The 18,847-nt window shown below is 39.1% G+C and overlaps 1 protein-coding gene across 3 annotated transcripts in view; it reads right to left on the bottom strand.

Annotated features, from left to right (window-relative positions):
• Positions 1-18,847, bottom strand: part of nalcn (sodium leak channel, non-selective) — a 95,741-nt gene that overhangs the window by 35,429 nt on the left and 41,465 nt on the right. For all 3 annotated transcript variants that reach the window (XM_084724865.1, XM_084724867.1, XM_084724866.1), the window contains 5 exons: positions 16,311-16,442; positions 14,958-15,125; positions 11,104-11,295; positions 9,240-9,377; positions 7,713-7,787 (listed from right to left, as the gene is read on the bottom strand). In XM_084724865.1, the coding sequence (XP_084580991.1) occupies positions 7,713-7,787; positions 9,240-9,377; positions 11,104-11,295; positions 14,958-15,125; positions 16,311-16,442 (705 nt within the window). The remainder of the gene's footprint in view (positions 1-7,712; positions 7,788-9,239; positions 9,378-11,103; positions 11,296-14,957; positions 15,126-16,310; positions 16,443-18,847) is intronic.

Genomic DNA, 18,847 nt, shown 5'->3' with positions numbered 1-18,847 from the left:
AAAGTCCACCAACTTGTGACACCATAGATGAAGGCAGAGCAATAACAAGCAGAAACAACATCCAACAGACAAATTTGTATTCCCCATCACATGCAACGATTGGCCTGTTCTTGTTGTCTTCCTCTGTTCCTTGGTAACACTTTGACATTTAAGATGTATGCCAAGGACTGTCTGTGGTTTTACAGTCACTGTCAACTGAGGTCACATGGAAAATTCACATAAAAATAAATCAACAAACAAAATAAAAACATTCCCCACATTTATCACTGGAAAAGAATAAAAGGTAACAAGAAGAGAGTGAAAATGTCAGCCTCTTCAGAATAAATATGCCATTCCATGACTCACTGCCATTCCTGTCCTGTTAATTATCTAGCAATTTAGCAACAAAGCTCAAAAACACATTCTGTAGATATGAAGTGTCCCTATTTAACAAAATAATGAACTATCACTAAAACAAAAAAAGCTGTATTATGCTTTTACTGTGACAAACTGATTGTCATAATAGACAGCTAAACTTAGTTTTACCTGCAAAACACCTGTCTGTGCTCTTACAATAATCTCTCAAAATTAGGTGAAACTTACTTTTTTGTACCTTTATCTGATAGTGCTTCAGTCTTTTTCATATATGGTCCTTAAAATAGAGCTTTAGACAGACCTTTTAATATCTGATGTTATGCAAAACAGCAATATCAAACTAACTTAGCTTAATTGATGAATGTCTATGGAAGCAAATAACATAACCATGATGCCATAAACATCCAGGAACTGAGCAAGACTAAGTAAGTAAACTAAGTGGGGGCACCTTTTGTCTAAGTTTTGCCTGAGGAGACCACAGTATCAGACTTAGAAAACTCCCAGTAGCAGAGAGAGTGCAGGGGCAGAGGGGTTGTTTAGTTGAATATGTTAGTCGGGTCTGCCTGACTCATTGATCCTTTATCTGACTGAGGTTTGAAGATTGTGTTAGAATCTGTGACCCCGACCACAGCTCTGAAATATCAGTGGCCTAACTGTGCTGTGTATATCGATAAATCCATGGTGCTGTACATGGCGCTGAGGTAGCAGGCAGATTTATAATTGGATCCTTTTCTCTCATTCCTGCACTTCTGTCCATGCTGTCCTGGATCTATAATATTCTCTGAACATCATACTATAAATACTATCCTATATTGTAGCCTATACACTCCACATGAGTACTGTCATTGAAATATCAACATGTTGTCATGGAATAACATAGAAACAGTTCCTCTAATATTCTTGTGATATTTCTGTAATCATTCAGTAGTATCTGCGATGCTGAAAATACACCCCCAGACCAAGCTACCTCTGTAGCAAAATATGTGAGTATTATAGTATTTGACAAGATATACAACAGATATAGTTTTTATGAGTGAGGTGACTGAGGTGCACTAACTGTACCACAACAGGTGCTACAGTTACATAATTCGAGGTGAAGTATATATTGCCAAAACTACAGTATATTTTGAAAAATAAGTATTATTAACATGCTTCAAGTCCACATCCAGTAAAAGAATAGGTCTTTTTCCCCACAGAGCTTGTATCATAACCAAGACTGTAATCAAATATACATATATTTCCGCTGGCCTGTAGTGCCAGATTGTTTTGCTGTGTGTTGCCAAGTCTTGGAGATACTGGCTGTAGAGGTGTCTGCCTTTTCAAAATATTATGGAACTTGATGACACTTAGCTTGTGGTACTCAAAGCACCAAAAAATACATTTGAAAAACTCAAAGCCAATGTCAGATATCATGAAAGTAGGATAGTAGTTCCTACATGAAACTGCTCACAACAAGGTCTGTGGGTCATAATGAGTTACCAGGGCTTAATTTCTGGAAAGAGAGATTGCTGTTGAATTTTACAAATGTATATTGTGGTGCTTTGACCATAAGCTGAGTGTCATTTGGTCACATTATATTTGAGAGAAGCCAGACATCTCTAGGCCTGATAACTCCAAAACAATAAACAACAGTACATGTAAGTGGAAAAAAAATGTATGTTTTATTTTGGGATGAACTTTCCCTTTAAACTTATGCATTCAGTTTGACTGTGTTCTCAAAGCAACAGCAGTGACACTGGAGTGCACAACAACAGAACAAAAATCAACCAGTTTCCGCTGCACAGTATTAATGTTTTAAAATGATGTTTCATGAGCAGGTCAGCGCTCTTCCAGTTTCACATCAGCTATGAACAGAGATACACCTGGGAGTCTGATGAGTGTGTACGGGAGGGGAGGTGTCTACTTCCTCCCTTCACTTCTGCTTTCCTCTGCTGTCTACCTTTCTCCTGTCCCAGGCTTCATTTCATTAAAAATGTCTAGCAAACTAAATTTCACACAATAAATGCATTATCCTAATCAACACTGATGAGTGGAGCATGCACTGGCGGATGCATACATAAGTGTGTGTGTGTGCGTGCGTGTTTGTATTTGACCCATTATGAAATTCCTGCTACTTCTGTGCTCCTGGCTCATCAGTATGGTGGAATAAACCTGTCGTTCATTAGCTGCAGCCTTGCTTACTATCACTTCCCTAATTACCAATGATCACTCTTCATGCGTACATATACCTGTTTGTGCGTGCACCTCTCTCTATGTGTGTGTAATTGCACTGAAACTAAAAAACATTATTTCCTGTTATCAAGAACTGTAGTCATAATGCACAAATTCAGAACGGTTTCACTTGCCTACACCTCATGTCACACAACATTAGGGCAACCAGATACTACAGCACAGAGAGCTAACACTGAGCTGTTTGATCACTGGGCAACTACCCACAAGCCTCTGTGCATTTCAAACTTAGACTCTCAGATGAAAAACCAAATCAAGACAAACGGTCTGTCAGGGTTGACAGATGCAAGTCGTTCCCCTGAAGAGCTGGGCCGCAATCAGCACACAAATGATGACAGATGTTTTTTTTTGCTACATGCCTTATTGATGATGTCATTATCAAATCAGAAACATGGACAGACACAGCAGTCCTGCAGCCTCTCAAACACACACACACCTGGCTATGGTGACAGTCAAGGAAAAGTAGCTTGTTCTCATGGAGTAACAGGTGGAAACGTAAACCAGCTCTGATGACGACATGATGATGACCAAAAAGTGCTGCTTGGTAACTTGATCTGCTTTCAAATGAGCCACTGAGCACAGATGTAGACAAAAATGGAGCAGATATTTATATATATTTGTGTGGGAGGAATAAACGATGCCACTTTAAGTTACAAACTTTATTTTTAGTTAAAAGGTAAAGAAGTATAATCTTACAGGACCTGTAGAAGTTGTATGTTTATGCTGGAGTCTGTCACAGTTGCTCTAACTTTATGGAGTTGTTAACAACATTTTCAGCTCTGGGTCACAAGGTGATTCTGTACCTTACAGTAGCCAGACAGACTGTTTGGCCTCTAAGTTGGTTATTTCTAAAGGTCTAGGGATAAAGGGTGTTGCATGCTGCACAGATTGTAAAGCCCCTTGAGGCAAATGATTGGCAATTTTGAGATATATAAATGAAACTGACTTGACTTTGTACATTATGACTCACAGGGATCTTCTTTTCTATATTCATCTACTGACACTGCAGCTACACTCTCGCAGGACTGTTTTAAACAGGATGCTGCTGACCTATTATGTACAATGAATTCTCAAGATGTCAGTCAAACTTTTGGCTGACTTAACAACATTATTAATATACACAGGGAATGCCCTAAGAGAGCCATTGCACCCTAGAGTTAATCATATGGACAGCTGTGAACTACTGTATCTGTAAATTGTAGTTAAGCAATGGACTGCTGTGGACAGGGTCAGCAACAAAACACATTTTAGCCACCTAAAGAAGGGCTACCTAAAAAGATAATCAATATCAGTTTAAGTGTATGCTATATTTATAATATTTTCAGTACTTTACCTTGTCATCAGACGGTCTTTTCCAGCATGAAACTACCATTATAAAAAGCCAACACTCACTCTTGAAAACTCTCCAAAACAACCGAACTCAGCATGAAATCAGTGATCTTACCTCCCAGAACAAGTTGCTGGTCTACCTCTTCCTCGATCCTTGACCTCGATTATAGTCTGACTTAAAAGTGGTAAAAGATTATACCTAACTATCCTTTAAAACACCACAGTCAGACAATAACACAAACAAATCAATAGATCAAGGCAGCGATAGAACAACTGTGGTTCTGCAAGGTAAAATTACCGTTATAATGTTTTTCTTTTCAGTGGAACTTTTTCAAGTGGCAAAAGCAGGTTTTGTTGCTGATCCTGTCCACAGCAGTACATTGCTTAGCTTTCATGCCGGTACTCCTCTCTGTTTCTCGAAACAGGGACATGTCTACCAACATCTACTGAAGGTTATACACTGACTATGGATAAGTACCTCATACAACTCTATATGAAATAATCAGACCTAGCAATTTACAGTCAGACAGTACTGTATAATGACAGTATAATGGATAGAACATGACATTTTAAATGACTTAACAACATATAGAAAATGGTTCAATATCATTATGCATAGTTGTCCTGTGCAGGTGGGTCCTATCACACTAAGCTTGGCTGCACATGTGAATTTTCATTTCAATGTGACACATACACACCAAACACATACGAAGACACTGCTGGCACACCTGCAACCACACACGTCTTACGTGCTTCAAGTCTTTCATGGTTAGACGCAAGGTACAATGGAGTATAAAGGGAGCTGACATGTTTGAGTGGTTTTTTAACTGATATTTCTGACACACGTGGAGCATGACGGGGAAAAGGATGTCAGGGCAAGATACAGTCACCAACTCCTTTCAAAAATATAATTTTCTCTACAGTAGCTACGAGTTCAATATTTAGTATGACAGCAAATGCAACTGTGACACCTTAGCCAATAATTGCTAACAATCATGCTACCAATAATGTAACTGGATGAATTTCCCTCTGTATTGTCAACTTATCACTGAAAACACACCATCCTTTATTTGACTCTAAATAATACTCAAAATTCTATGATTTGCACGAACAAATTTGCTGAACAGTTTATTCGGCTTCAATTTGTTGTTCCATTATTTCCAATTAATATGAACACAGCAACTGTCTGTGTGCTTGACCAACTGTGAAGAAGAACGGATTAAAAATGTCTCAGGAAAGAGAATACACACATGCCTTTTGTGTGTCAAACTCTCACACTAAATGTTGATTGATATCCACTCCATACCCATAAGACTCACTGAAACAAAGCAATTTGGGGCTGGAAAAAAAAACAGAAAAAGCATTAGGTACATGGTCATTTTTTACCTTCTTAAAGAGCTTGCCTTGGACACACATCGCATTAAAGACAAATAACAAACATTACAGAACCAACTCGATGAAGTCATTCATCAAACAGCAGGCAAAATGATTCATCACATACACTATAATTGTTTCTCATCTCTCACAGCCCACGTGTGTATTGCTTATAGAGAGGTTGTCCATGTCATTGGGCTTTTGCCAAATGTTTGCAGAAGCTTTCTCTTGTGGGAGGGTGATCACCATCTATGGTCTATTTATAGTCAGTCTCCGTATCCGTGATTGAAGCACCTGTAAAATAGGCAATTTTACAGTCACTGCGCCTAATCACTCAGCTGTGGGTGGGAAATAACCTGCCCAGGCAAGCTGAGACCTGCCAGCCGGATATGAGTGCACATAGTGCATATCATTTATGTGAGCATGTGTGTGCATGTTCCAGTAAGTGATCTCACAGATAGAATTAATTTATATAAAGGTATTGTACGGCTACAAACGGAAACAGACTTTAATTGGCTTTAGATTTAGGCATTTCTCCGTCTGTGAGCATTCAATTTCCCTTTAGAAATTTATATGCAACTGTACTTCATTTGAATTTGATGACAGAAATTGCTTATTAAAGTTCACCCGTTGAGCAACGGCTTGCACCAACAGGGCCTCATGTGTCTAAGTGCCAGCTTTTTCACACAACAGGGTTTTGCTTTTTTTACACTTAATTGCCCACTTACTAAACCCTCTGGAGAAGAGCCCCAAAAAGGTGAGAATGAAGGAATTACTCAGAGCCCTACCCACATGTGGGCATAACACAACCATGACATTCTTCCCAGGGTAGCAGCAGAGAGTGCTCGGCTTTTAAAAATGAACAACAAGCAGATAAATCAGCTAGCACTTCGGATCATACAGACAATGTCATTGTTAAATGTGTTGTATCTGTACTTTCACATTTTGGTCATTTTCTGTTGTTATTCTGACTGGTTAATAGGTCTATTGAAAGAAAGGTTGTGTACTGGAATAGTGGTAGAGGTGAGGGGAAAAAATTCTTAAATGCATTGTGATTCTCTCCTCCCTGATTATAAATTGATGCAGAAAAGTCAACAATCAGAAATTTGATCACCTGTAAAAACTCTGTGAGACTGAGCTGTCAATCCTTATGGCTGAACCAATTGGATGATGAAACTTAACTAACATAAACTTGTTAGTTGTATTTTTCTAAGCTTGGCTACTTTTTGACTTTGCTATAGCTATAGCTTCTTTAAAATTGAAGGGAAAAGGGACCTGGAAAAGAGTCACACTGTATCCAAGTTGTGTCTAACATCACAAATGATGGATCATTACACATATGCATGTTTTAAAATACAAAGTAGTCCCAGAGTAAGACAAAATAAATAATGTATAGAAATCAAAACGTTTGATACATAAATGTATCCACAGTTATTTTATGATTGCATTGTAGCCCTCTCAATCGGAACTGAATCGAGTTGAATTGAATCAAATCCAATCATGGGGTGCAAAGAGACCCCTCCCCCTTACTCACTGGCCCACAGTGCCATGGTTGATCAGAATCAGCACTTGGTATGTACTCAGTAAATTACCAACCAAAACAAAGTCACAACAACCACCCATATGAACATAGTCAGAGTACAATACATGATGAAAAAAGATTTGTACTGGACACTGCAACACACTGAAACAATTCAAACGGAACTCATGAGGTCAGATTTTCACCAGCACCAAATATAACAACCACAGTGTAATGTAAATATTTTGATCAAGCAGTCACAGTGGCTTAGCCTGGCAATGGCATGTCACAATTTGCTGAGCTGTTCTCACTGTAGTCAGGCCATGGTTGAATTATCTTGAGAAGAACAGAATTTTATGTAAGAGGTGACTGAAAGACCTAAAATATCTTAAAGTATAAAACAGAAAAACTATCCTAGACTTAACTGAAAGCATGAAAGCTTGTTGAGCTGTCTTCGCTCTTGATTATTCTTAAACACAAGAAACTTTGTCAATTTCTTCCTGAAACTTTCCAGCAAAGCGAGTTGCACAGGTGAAAATTGGATCTTGCAGTTGGAGAATCAGCAATGCCAGGTTTTAAAAGGTGATAACAGTAAGTGAGGCTGAGGGTCAATGGTGAGTCACATTAATATCTAAATGTATGCTGATGGATCAGTACTTCATAAGGGGTTGCATCCACTTTTAATTAATGCAGTGAAAACTGACCTTGCAAGATGTATCTCTGCTGCTCAATGTAACAACCAACTCAGAGAAATCTCATATCTACAAGATACTTATTATGTAGTGGCTTCGTCACTTAATTTGCAATATTCATACTGAATATGCAAATAAATGAACCGTTCAATTGAACCTTATATAGCTCAGCATGAACTTCTTGTGTCTGCACAAAATTTACAGAAGCTTCTTACCTGTTTGAGTTTCTTCAAGTCTTCATCCAACTCCAGATTGTCCAAGATAACAGCCACAAAAAGACTGAGCAGAATCTAAAATGCAACAAGAGGAAGTGCATAAGAATGCTATTTGTGAACACATTACAATATGTCAAAGTCATTATCACCATCAAAAAATAGGACTTTTTCAGAAGTACAAAGTCTGCTTTGTAATTGCATTTGTTGCTTGCTCTGTTCCTGGAAGACATCCTGCCCGTCTGGGGTGAAGTGTGAGTCATCCAGAGACTGTCTGCTGTCTGATGGCTCCCAATATCAGAGGACCAAACACTGAAATGTCAGCACTTCTTACGCCTGCAAGTCTGATTAACTGTGATTAGACGTACCACTTGAGAGGACACTGAAGGGGCAGGGGCACTAATTGAATGCATTAAGAAAACAATTCATGCATTCTTTTGCCACTTATTTCTTCTGAACCTGCTTTTACTGATCAACACAATGGAATATGAGTTTGAATACAACACTGATTCCCAAAAAATTGGGACATTGTGTAAAACATAAATAAAGACAGAATTCAGTGATTTGCAAATCCTTTCTGACCTGTAATCAATTGAATACAATACAAAGACAAGATATCTACTGTTCAAACTTTTTTTTTTGTTAATAAACACTCATTCTGAATTTGATGCCTGCAACACGTTTCATAAAACCTGGGACAGGATTCCCAAAGTAGTGAATGCTCAAAAGCACCTGTTTGGAACATTCCACAGGTAAAAAGTAAATGGGTAACATGACAGTATTATCATCAGGTATGAAAGAAGGGCCATCCTCGAAAGTCCAACAGTTTAACATTTCTCAACCCAAAATTGCAAGGAATCCAGAGATTTCACCATCTACTACACAACATCATTAAAAGATTCCCAAGCCAGCATCTGTAATTGTTATGGGGGTTTTGGTGTCCACTGCATGGCTAACTGTCACATCTGTGTAGGCACCATTCATGCTGAAAGGTACATACAGGTTTTGGACCAACACATGCTGCCATCCAGACAATGTCTTTCCAAGAGATGTTCCTGCTTACTTCAACAAGACAATACCAAGATAAATTCTGCAAGTATTACAATAATGTGGTAAAAGAGTAATAGAGCTCTGGTACTTTGCAGTCCAGACTTGTCTCGCATTGAAGCACTGACTTAATGTTGTTAAAAGAAGAGGTGATGTAACACCTCATAAACAGTCCCCTATCCCAACTTTTTTGGAATGTATTGCAGGCATCGCTATCAGAGTGAGTGCAAAAAAACAAAGTTAATCAGTTTGAACGCTAAATATCTTTGTACTTCATTCAATTGAGTAGAGGTCAATAAGTTTTTGCAAATCATTGCCTTCTCTTCATCCAAACGTTTTTGGAATTCGGGTTGTAGAATACTGCAGCGAATATACAATGGACTAAAAGCCATCTTAATGTAACCAAAACACTGCAACCCCAATTCAACAGTCTCTTTAACTTATTTGACTTCTATATTAGAAACACCACAGTGAATGCCTCACCAGGGTAGCAAACAGATGGTAGAGGATGAAGTAAATGGCTACTGCTGGAGCCCACATATGACCTACAGCCACCAGAGTCTGGTCCATGACATCTACCCAGCCCTCCTGGGTTAGGATCTGGAACATGGACATGAATGCCTACAGGGAGGAGAGCACAGGAGAAGAGAAAGTGAGAGAGGCAAAAGGCTAGAGAGGGCAACTGAGCACACAAATGGAAGCGGTGAAGAGAGGGCAGGAAAGACAGAGACAGGGAGGAAATTACACAGCAGAGAAACACACAGATCTGACATTTGAAACATGCTTTTTCACAGAAGAGCAAATATCACACAGCTGATGCGCATATCCCCTTCTGAACATCCTTCTCTAGGTGGCGATTGTGAGATTTCAAATATAAGTCAGGGAGAACAAGTAAGGAGACAGCCATCTTTTTTTCACTCTGTTTTGCTGGCCTCTCATCTAGTTGGTGGAGGTCAGATGAAGGTCGGCGAGCTGCAACACTGTGGCCCCTGGAGTCAAATGGCACGCCTGCGCTTCCTTCATAACATCTCCCCTCCAGACAGCGGACCCATCCCTCCCATCCGCTCCCTCATCTCAGTCACCGTAGATAAAGATAAACCTAGCAACAGGTCTGCCCGTAGGGTAGGCAGCCAAACATCATTAACTATGATGTGTGCTCATGTCTGTGTGCATACATGTGGGTGTGTGAAGCAATACACAAGTAATACGGAAACAAAGCGGGAGAATGAAAGAGGGAAGGGCAACACAGCATACAAGTGGCATCTGTTTACGAGCCACCCTTCATGTCCCGCTGTGCCTGCGATCAGTGAAATGTTGGAGGGAAGAAAAAAATATGAGGATAGAAAGATGTCGCTAATGAGAGAGAAAGAAGCTCATGAGCCCTTAGATATCAAAGGAGGGACCACATCTGTCGACCCATCGCGCAACCTATCATCAACATCTGCAGGCTTCCCCATTGCTTATGGTGCCCTTCTGAAACCGCTCATATGAATTTCTTTTATGTATTTCATATACTACCTGTATCTTTTGCTTTTAATTACATTTCATGTTTCCCTGTAAGGAAATGAATTTGATACTACGGCATATTGGCATAAGTGTGCTTGGAGTACTTAAATCTAGAGGGCTTACTGGTTTGGTCTGCTTCATTTGTGCAGGTGAAAATAATACTATTCAAGATCAGGTGGTTCTAACTAAATAATTGTTGAGATTGCTTGTGGCTATCCTGACTTAAAAAGCTGCAATCAAAACAAAATGTGTAAGAATTAAAATACTCCAAATACATAATATGTAGGTCTTGGTCTTGAGACCAGTCTTAAGACTACTTTTTGAAGGTATTGGTCACATCTCGGCATCAGCCACAATTACTTATTACAATTACTATGTCTTGTCTTGGTCTCAAACAAAGAGGACTCAGGATTTTATTTCAAGACCAGCCACGACAATACAATCACAAGGACATCACTAAACATCCTGTGCATTGTTTGATTTATTTACTAACATCATTAACACTGAATGTAAAACTTCCTGCTTCAAATGAAAACAAAAGCTTGACTCATTTCTAGTTTTAAATTTTTATTATATCTTGATCTTAATACACTCTGATCTTAGTCATGACTTGTTCTTGTATGTAAGTATGTCACTCAGAATGACGTTTTTAACAAGTGGTGATTTACGCACAGTTCATCTGAAAATACGCCTGAAAAATTAATATAATAAATAAGCTTAAGCTGTGATCACACCCATGGATGATTTCTTAAATAGATCACTTGTTTGTTTTTAATAATATACTTTTAAAAGTATGCAGACTGCCCTCTTGTTGACAGTGTGAGTGCCAGTAGTTCCTTACTCTGGGGAATGTGGTGAAGCGGTCCAGCTCTTCCACAAAGCAGAACATCTGCAGGCTGATGGCCGACATGACGATGAGGAGGCTGGCTGTAAACACTACCAGGCTGCCAAGCTTTTTACCTGGACCAAATATCTTATAAACAAAGTCCTCCAGAGCTGGGGAGATCTTTATCAAACGCACCACACGAAGCACCTGAGGGGAAGATAAACACACATATATATGTGTATTTTAAAGATAGTTCCACCATAAATGCTAGTTATATAATATTAGAGTTATTAAAGCAAACATAGTAGCACATTGATTACATACTGATTTAAAAATAGACATCATTGATCATGACCCAGTGGTAAAGGTGCAGTGATCCGGTGCTCTGTCAACAGACTTAGCCCTTAAATTACTAGTGGTGACAACAAGCCCCAAAAGGTAATGCATCTTGGTCAGGCTTTGATCGGGGATCCAGAGAGTGACTATTGATCCAGCACCGCACTGTGATGCCTCTGGCCAAAGATTTTTCTCCCATTCCCCAGATATACAGCAAAATAAAGGAGATAAACAGGGGATACTGGTCTAAAAGGGAACCTACAGTAAACAAATACAGCAATAACACTCACAGCATGATGACAGATGGGATGGGAAGACACTACCTTCTTCTTCTGACAGACCATGATGACCACTATCCATTTTGCAACAGATGCAAGCTCTGAGGCTGAGACCAAACCGTAGGAGGGAAAGTTCACAGAGGATGTAAGGTAGTAATAGCAAAACTACTTCTTTGCTGATCTTTCTTTTTGTCTCCAGCCTGAGACCAACACATCTTGCAAATCTGAAATGGCAGGGACTGATGCCACTGATAGAATACAGAGATAATCTATATCTTAACCTTTAGTGGGCTCAGTCCTATTGGGCTCATTCTTTTTTATGAAAAATACAAAAAAAAATCTAAAAATGAAAAATATACTATTTTGAATATTTTTTTCAATCGCGATCTATTTGAAAGAAATCAATTTGACAATTTCAACATAAAAAATATCTCAACTCCCAAAATGTAGTCATGAGATGAGCAAAGAGCAATCTTGAGAATGTTTTTTTTCCAGCTGTGTTGGCTGTGCGTGCCTCTGGCTCTGGCCTTTGCAGGAGAAAGCAATGCTTAACATAAAATTGAATTGCATAACGTGTCACACTGTCACTGTCGCTGTCAGATATCCCATCCAGCATTTTAAACCCATATTGAATCGGATCAGTGCATCCCTACCAGAAAGGTCCAAAAACGCTACAGTGCCCTGCCTTTCTGCATGAATGCATTGACTGAACTGTTAAATCGTGCAGTCATTACAATTCTGAACACACAGAGAGGAAGTGCCGAGGTGGGTTAAATTGGCTGATTAAAAATCATTCTGCCAAGCATACTGTATGTATGTATGTGAGTGTCAAATGTGTCAAAACTGTAAGTATGGCTCTAAAGCATGTGGCATTTGGTTGGCATTGAAAGACAATTAGTAAGTCTAGCCTTTAGCCATGAAACTACCCTCAGCTGGATAAAATGGAATATAAATCGGAAACAATCATTGATTGTGTCATCTGGTCCCAGCACACACTTCTGATTCCAGCAGGGAGCCTGAAGGTTAATCACATGTGATTAAATCTCACCTGTTAAAACTGGGACACACTTGAAAAAATACCAGCAGGGAGAGTGAATGAGAAATGCTTTCCCCTGAGTAAGGAGTGAGGAGGACTCTCCACTCCTGCTCTGCTCATTAGCTGACATACAGTATATGCCAGTGAATAGGGAGAGGGACTTGCTGCATCTAAAAATCTACTGACATTAAGCTTTGCAAACCTTTTTTTTATCTGAGCATGTTATTTAGCTTGGTCCCTGTTTGTGGTGATGGTTTTCATGTCATGAGGTCACAGTGACCTTGAACCTTTAATCACCAAAAGTTGACATTTGTTAGAGGAAATTCCTTAGAGGCATTTGTTGTTAATGAGTATAGACAACTTTTAATAACTTTAATAACTTTAATAACTAAATTCCTGATGTATAATTTGATTGATGTGTTGACCTGAGAGTTCTTGGTATGACTGTGTGCATGTGAGTTGACCAAAAATCTCTCTGTTAACAGATCTGTGTTTTATTAAACTCATATTCAAGTAAGGACAACCAAGGCTCATCGAGGTATTGCTTAATTCATGAATGTGAAGATTGATCAGAAGAACAATTATTTTTCATCAATCATCAGAGTACAAGTTTTTCTTCATCAGTGTTCTTCAGATAACACATTCACAAGAACAGGACAGACGTATGGACCAACATACAGACTAAAGGATGTACAGACAGATATCAACTTGACTCCGGCTGTCGCTGTCGCCGAGGTATAAAATGTGTGCTCCTGAACATTACCTTTGATGCAAGAAGCTGTCAAGTTCAATTATTTTCTTCACAACATCAGTGTTTTCTGATTGCTGCTATAATGCATTTCTTTTTTACATCAAAGTTTGTTTGTTTTTTTCAATATAGCTGTAGGCCTGAATGATGATCGGTTTTCATTATGAAGTCACAACTTCAAAAAGTGCAATTTTCAGACTGCAAAATCTGCAGAGCAACAAGTGTTCTTAACAAGAGTTAATGCTTGTTAACGCTTGTTAGCTGCAATTAAAAAGGTCTGTCCTTTTTTTCCTTAAAAAATTACTCACACCAATGAATCTATTATCAAAATATTTGGTGACTAATTTAATAACCGATTAATAAATTGATTAATTGTTGCATTAACTGAAATTAACTGGCTGAAAGTCAAAACACTATTATATGTTTTGGAAAATGTGCAGCAGTAATATCTAGAATATCTTTTAAAAAAATGAAAAGAAAAAAAACTATTAAAGAACAACAAGTCAACAATTTTATAGCTACAGTATATATGTTTGTATGTGTTTGCTTGAATGTAAGCAGTGCTCATGCATGGATGGCAGCTGTTGAGAGAGTCAGACAGGATCAAGGCAGCTTGTATGGTCAAGGCTCATTAAAGAACTATCTAGAAGCCCTTTCCCATCAGATCATCCACAGAGTTTTTCATCAGCTACATTACATGACCTACAGCAAGGTCACAGGGTTGCACTTTGGACAGGGTGCAATACTGAAAGGCTCTGTTCATGGTTAACACATGGGTCATAACATTGGCAGTTGATTTATATTTCTGCAATGAGAACTGGAAAAACTGACTGGAAAGTGGGATAACAAAAAACTGGACATGTTGGAGGATGTCAGATCACAAATATATAGACAAACAGAATTTATACTGTAGACAGAAATACTATGCACCACCAATATCAAATACATCTCTAGTTAGGAGCATCAAAAATGATCACTTGCACCTACAGAATGATCAGGATTTCCCCAACTGTCTGCCTCACATACAGGAATTGAAAACTGCACACTCAGGCTGAGATTTATGCTAAATATCTATAAATAAAACCACCAGAGTATGACTCTGAATACATCAACTGTAAATGTCACCCAAAAATATGTCACGCCAGAAAAATGCTACAGTTTAACTCAAAAATCAATTTAACAGAATCCCTGTTAGACATTCATTGCGACAGTACATTGAAAGCATTTTGAGTGAACAGACGAGAGGTTTTTAACACAGAACAGTGACATGATTGATATGTACTCATTAGAGCACAGTGAAAGAAATGTCACAAAATGATTCACAGCTTCTGTTCCTCACTGCAGTTCTATACAAAGTGTGGATGATTCAGTTTCATATTTAGAGTATAAGGGGATTTAAAGATGTTCATGCCATCATACATCAATATAAGTGCATGTAAAAATGTGTATAAGCGCATATGTGTATCCTTACCTGAAAGTAGGTGAACTGAGAGTGGTAGAGGTCGGGGTAGATGTGCAGCGTGGTGCCCACCACCAACAGAGATTCAAACTTGTGCAGGGAGGAGCTGATGTAGCCGGTGAAGCCCAGACACCAGATTTTCAGAAGAGCCTCCAGGTCAAATAGCACAGTAAAGGCGACCTGGGATGGAATGGAGAAAATAGAATTAGTCACTGTATTTCTCACTCTGCTACATTTATTTGACAGCTTTAGTTACTGGTTACTTTGCAGATTATGAAATATTGCCTTGTTACACATTAAATTAGAAGAGTGCACTCACTAGGGTGCAGATCTCCACCAGGCAAGATTTGCAAAGTTTTTTTTTTGTTTTGTTTAATGTTAGTATTCTTATCTAGATGATAGCTTGTACATTTGTTGTTTTCTGGACATCAGTTTTTTTCTGTGCCTCAGATTCTCCACACCTGCTCCAACAGAATAACAGTCACACTGAGCCCTGTCCTTGTCTTCTGCCACCTGATTTGGATTGTTCAGCCATCAGCTCCTCTGCCATACCCAACCCTCCTCAGCCAGTGTCCAAACCACTTCTGCCAAGCCTACAGCCTGCCATATACAAATTGCAATAAACTGTCCTTAACCAATCTCAGTCTCCTGGTTGTGTTTGTATTTGGATCCAAAATTGAACTGTTTTAACACATAGGTTCTACGAATTTGGAAGAGTGGGATGAGGTCACCACTAAAGGCCACTAAATCCTACACAACAGTCTACACAAGAGTATAGGATCTGGATGCTTCTATAACCTCTTCAGAAATATGGTAAGACGGAGTAAATAAAATTGGCATCTCGCCAGTAAAACCTACATTGCTTGGTTGAACTCTAAACCCAGTGCCTCCAATTACTATTTTTTCCTCATAGCCTTCACACAGATTGGAGCAAATCTGCAGATCGATGGCTGTATGATATGGAAGGAGGGAGTGAGAGAAGGTAATATTGTGTGTGTTTTTTCCCTTTTCTTATCTCTTCCATTCAGCTGTGTGCGTGAGAGAGAGAGAGGTATGAAGGGGACCGGGGAGGTGGGCACACACTTCTCACCGTCTTTGTCGGTGCTTACCACCTGCATACTGATGACATCAAACCAACTGGCATGACACATACAGTACAGGGTTGTGTGCATGTGTGTGTACTTAAAAGTATATCTACGCAAAAAAAAAATACATGTGTCATCTAACAGGCTTATAACAAAATATACAATCAAAAACATAAATAAAAGCCTTGATCAATGGGCATGTGTTCATTTTAAAATGGGGGGTGTGGAGTGGACAATTAGAATTGTAAAAAAAAAAAAACACAAACACAAAACATCTCACCTCTGCCAGGTAAAACTCATCATAGTGCCTGCGGTGGTTCTCGCCTTTATAATAGTTGCTAGCAGCAACGATGACGTCCACAGCGACCATGCTCAAGATGAACATGTGGAACACAGAGGACCGCATCAGTTGCTGTGGAAACAGAGCAGTGTTCAATTGCAATCAATGTAAATTGCACAAAACAGGCAAAGGGGAAATAAGAAGTGCGAAGAAAATCAACGGACATTTTTACTGGTTTCCCATTGAAAATGTTCAAATTCTGATTTGGATATGAGCCAACAACACCATAATAATACAGTCCAGCACTGTCAGATTCACGGTCATAACTCAGACAGAGAAGATGGGAATGTACCCCTAAGCTAGACTGAATTATTCTGAAAGGGAGTTAAGGAAGCAGGGTGATGAGATTTCTTAAGTCAGATCTGCTTTTCATACAATGCTAATTTGTTATATACAATATAAATATCCATATTTGCGTGAAAATATAAGTTTCAGAGAACACAGGCAAGAAGACAAATGATAGATGGTCAGATATTTGAAGAAAGAGAGAATATACATTCACAGGCATGGGTTCTTTCTTTTTGGAGGTGCCAACCATAGAATATACTGTATATAAGGGGGCGGAAACAGGCAAAGAGGACCAGCAGCTAAACTGCAGGAAATTCAAAAGCAATCAGGAGCCTTTCATTGGTGGCTGGGAGAAACATCCACCCAGACAGCAGAATCAGTGTGTATTCAGACAGCCGGAAACAAGAAGGGAAAGGGGCAATAAATGTGTGTTATTTCTTGTGGGAATAGCAGTGGGACTGAACGCCTACAACAACATCACATCAGAGAAACAATCATGGCTTCAAAGAATGTGAAGGAGAAAAAAGTGGGACAAAAAACAAGCACTCCTCATTTAGACAAACACTGTAACTGTACATTCTTTTGCAGACAATATGACAGATGTGATCACAGCCTCGAACTGCATGTATGTGGCAGAATGAACAGCTTGTGAGTGGGTAGCATCGCTCACCCTAAAAAAAGACTTGCATGTGAGACTGGCAATGGGAAGGATTGAAAAAGTGAAAAATGAGAGGAAGACTTTAAGACAGATGAAGAGTGTTTTGCGGCGTTGCTAGAAAGATCAAATTCGCCCCAGGAAAACGGGACCACTGCCATCCACCCTCCTACACACAAATTCACTTACAGTGCAAACTCTTTAAAGTCTCCAAAGACTGATCTGCAATCGTGTTTGGTGCTTTGAAAACAAGTGATGATGATGGAATTAGTAGATAAAATTATCTCATTGAACTTTAAACTTGTGGGTAAATTACATGACGTATTGCTGTTTTAAGGAGCTGAAAAAGGTGTGAAAAGAAGAGAGAAGGAAAAAAGATCACACATAGTAACGAGCAGAGAGAGTAGAGATTCAGATAGAAAAATGCCAGAACTAACAACAGAAATGACTTACGTTTACCTGACAAAGGCAACTTATGGTCATGAAGTACAGTGTAATGTAATGTAATGTAAAGAGCGTGGGCAGACAACTTTGTTCACCCGCAGCTGATGTTAGCTGCCAGCCTGCCACACAGTGTGGCTAACATTAGCAGTGCTAGCAGCAGCAGCCTGCTCTGCTTGCAGGTTAATGTCCGTGTCTGTGCTGAAGGTAGTCACACGTTGCTCCAGTCGGTGGTTATGTGCCAGTTTATTCTGTCACAACCTACACTCAACCTTATTTTTATATTCTCGATTAAAACACTGCCAAACTGCATTGGTTTTATGAGCTGTCATCTGTCCAACTTTGCTAATAAAAACAACAGGGTTTGCGTGGGCCATCGGGTCATATGTGCGGGGTGAGAGGGGCTGCCATCTGATGGGGCCACAGTACCGCCTAGTGGCGGGCAGCTGCATAATACTTTAGAGGCAACAGGTAACTGCCATTGTACATGAATGTTCATATATAGTTTAACCAACTGCTTCTCCTGGTGCCGAGTAGCAAGGGTGGCCATGTTTAATTTGTGTAATCGCACACATCCCTATTCATTACCAGTTAAAACCCTTGTAGTACATTTAACAAACTAAACTCAGCTCCCTAACTAAATCTTAACGGTATAAACGGCTGATCCAAAAATGTTTATAGCAGTCCTTTTTAGTAGCAGTTATTTGTAAAGGTTTTGGAAGGGACTGTCAACCACTGTAATCCTGCCTATACGGGCACAATATTAAAAAAAAACTTGTTGGTTGTTTTGGAGGATAATAACAACCAAACAATTTTGCTGTTCAGCTTGAAGGACTTGTTGGTTTTAGAAATTTTTTGTAAAGGGAGTAGAGCTGCCACGATCAGTCAATTAATCGATAAGTCAACCAAAATGAAATTAGTTGCCAACTATTCTGATAATCGATGGATTCAGTCATTCTTAAAGCAAAAATGTCAAATGTTTGCTTGGTCCAGCTTCTTGAATGTATGGATTTGCTGCTTTTCTTTGTTATTTATGATCGTCAATGAAGAGTTTTTGGGTTTTGCACTGTTTGTTGGACAAAAGAAGCAATAT

Source organism: Lutjanus erythropterus, chromosome 8 (genome assembly GCF_056507025.1).
Source record: "Lutjanus erythropterus isolate fLutEry1 chromosome 8, fLutEry1.hap2, whole genome shotgun sequence".
Lineage (NCBI taxonomy): Eukaryota > Metazoa > Chordata > Actinopteri > Lutjaniformes > Lutjanidae > Lutjanus > Lutjanus erythropterus.
Note: the sequence above shows the minus strand (reverse complement) of the source record. Positions and strands in the feature narration are given on the sequence as shown.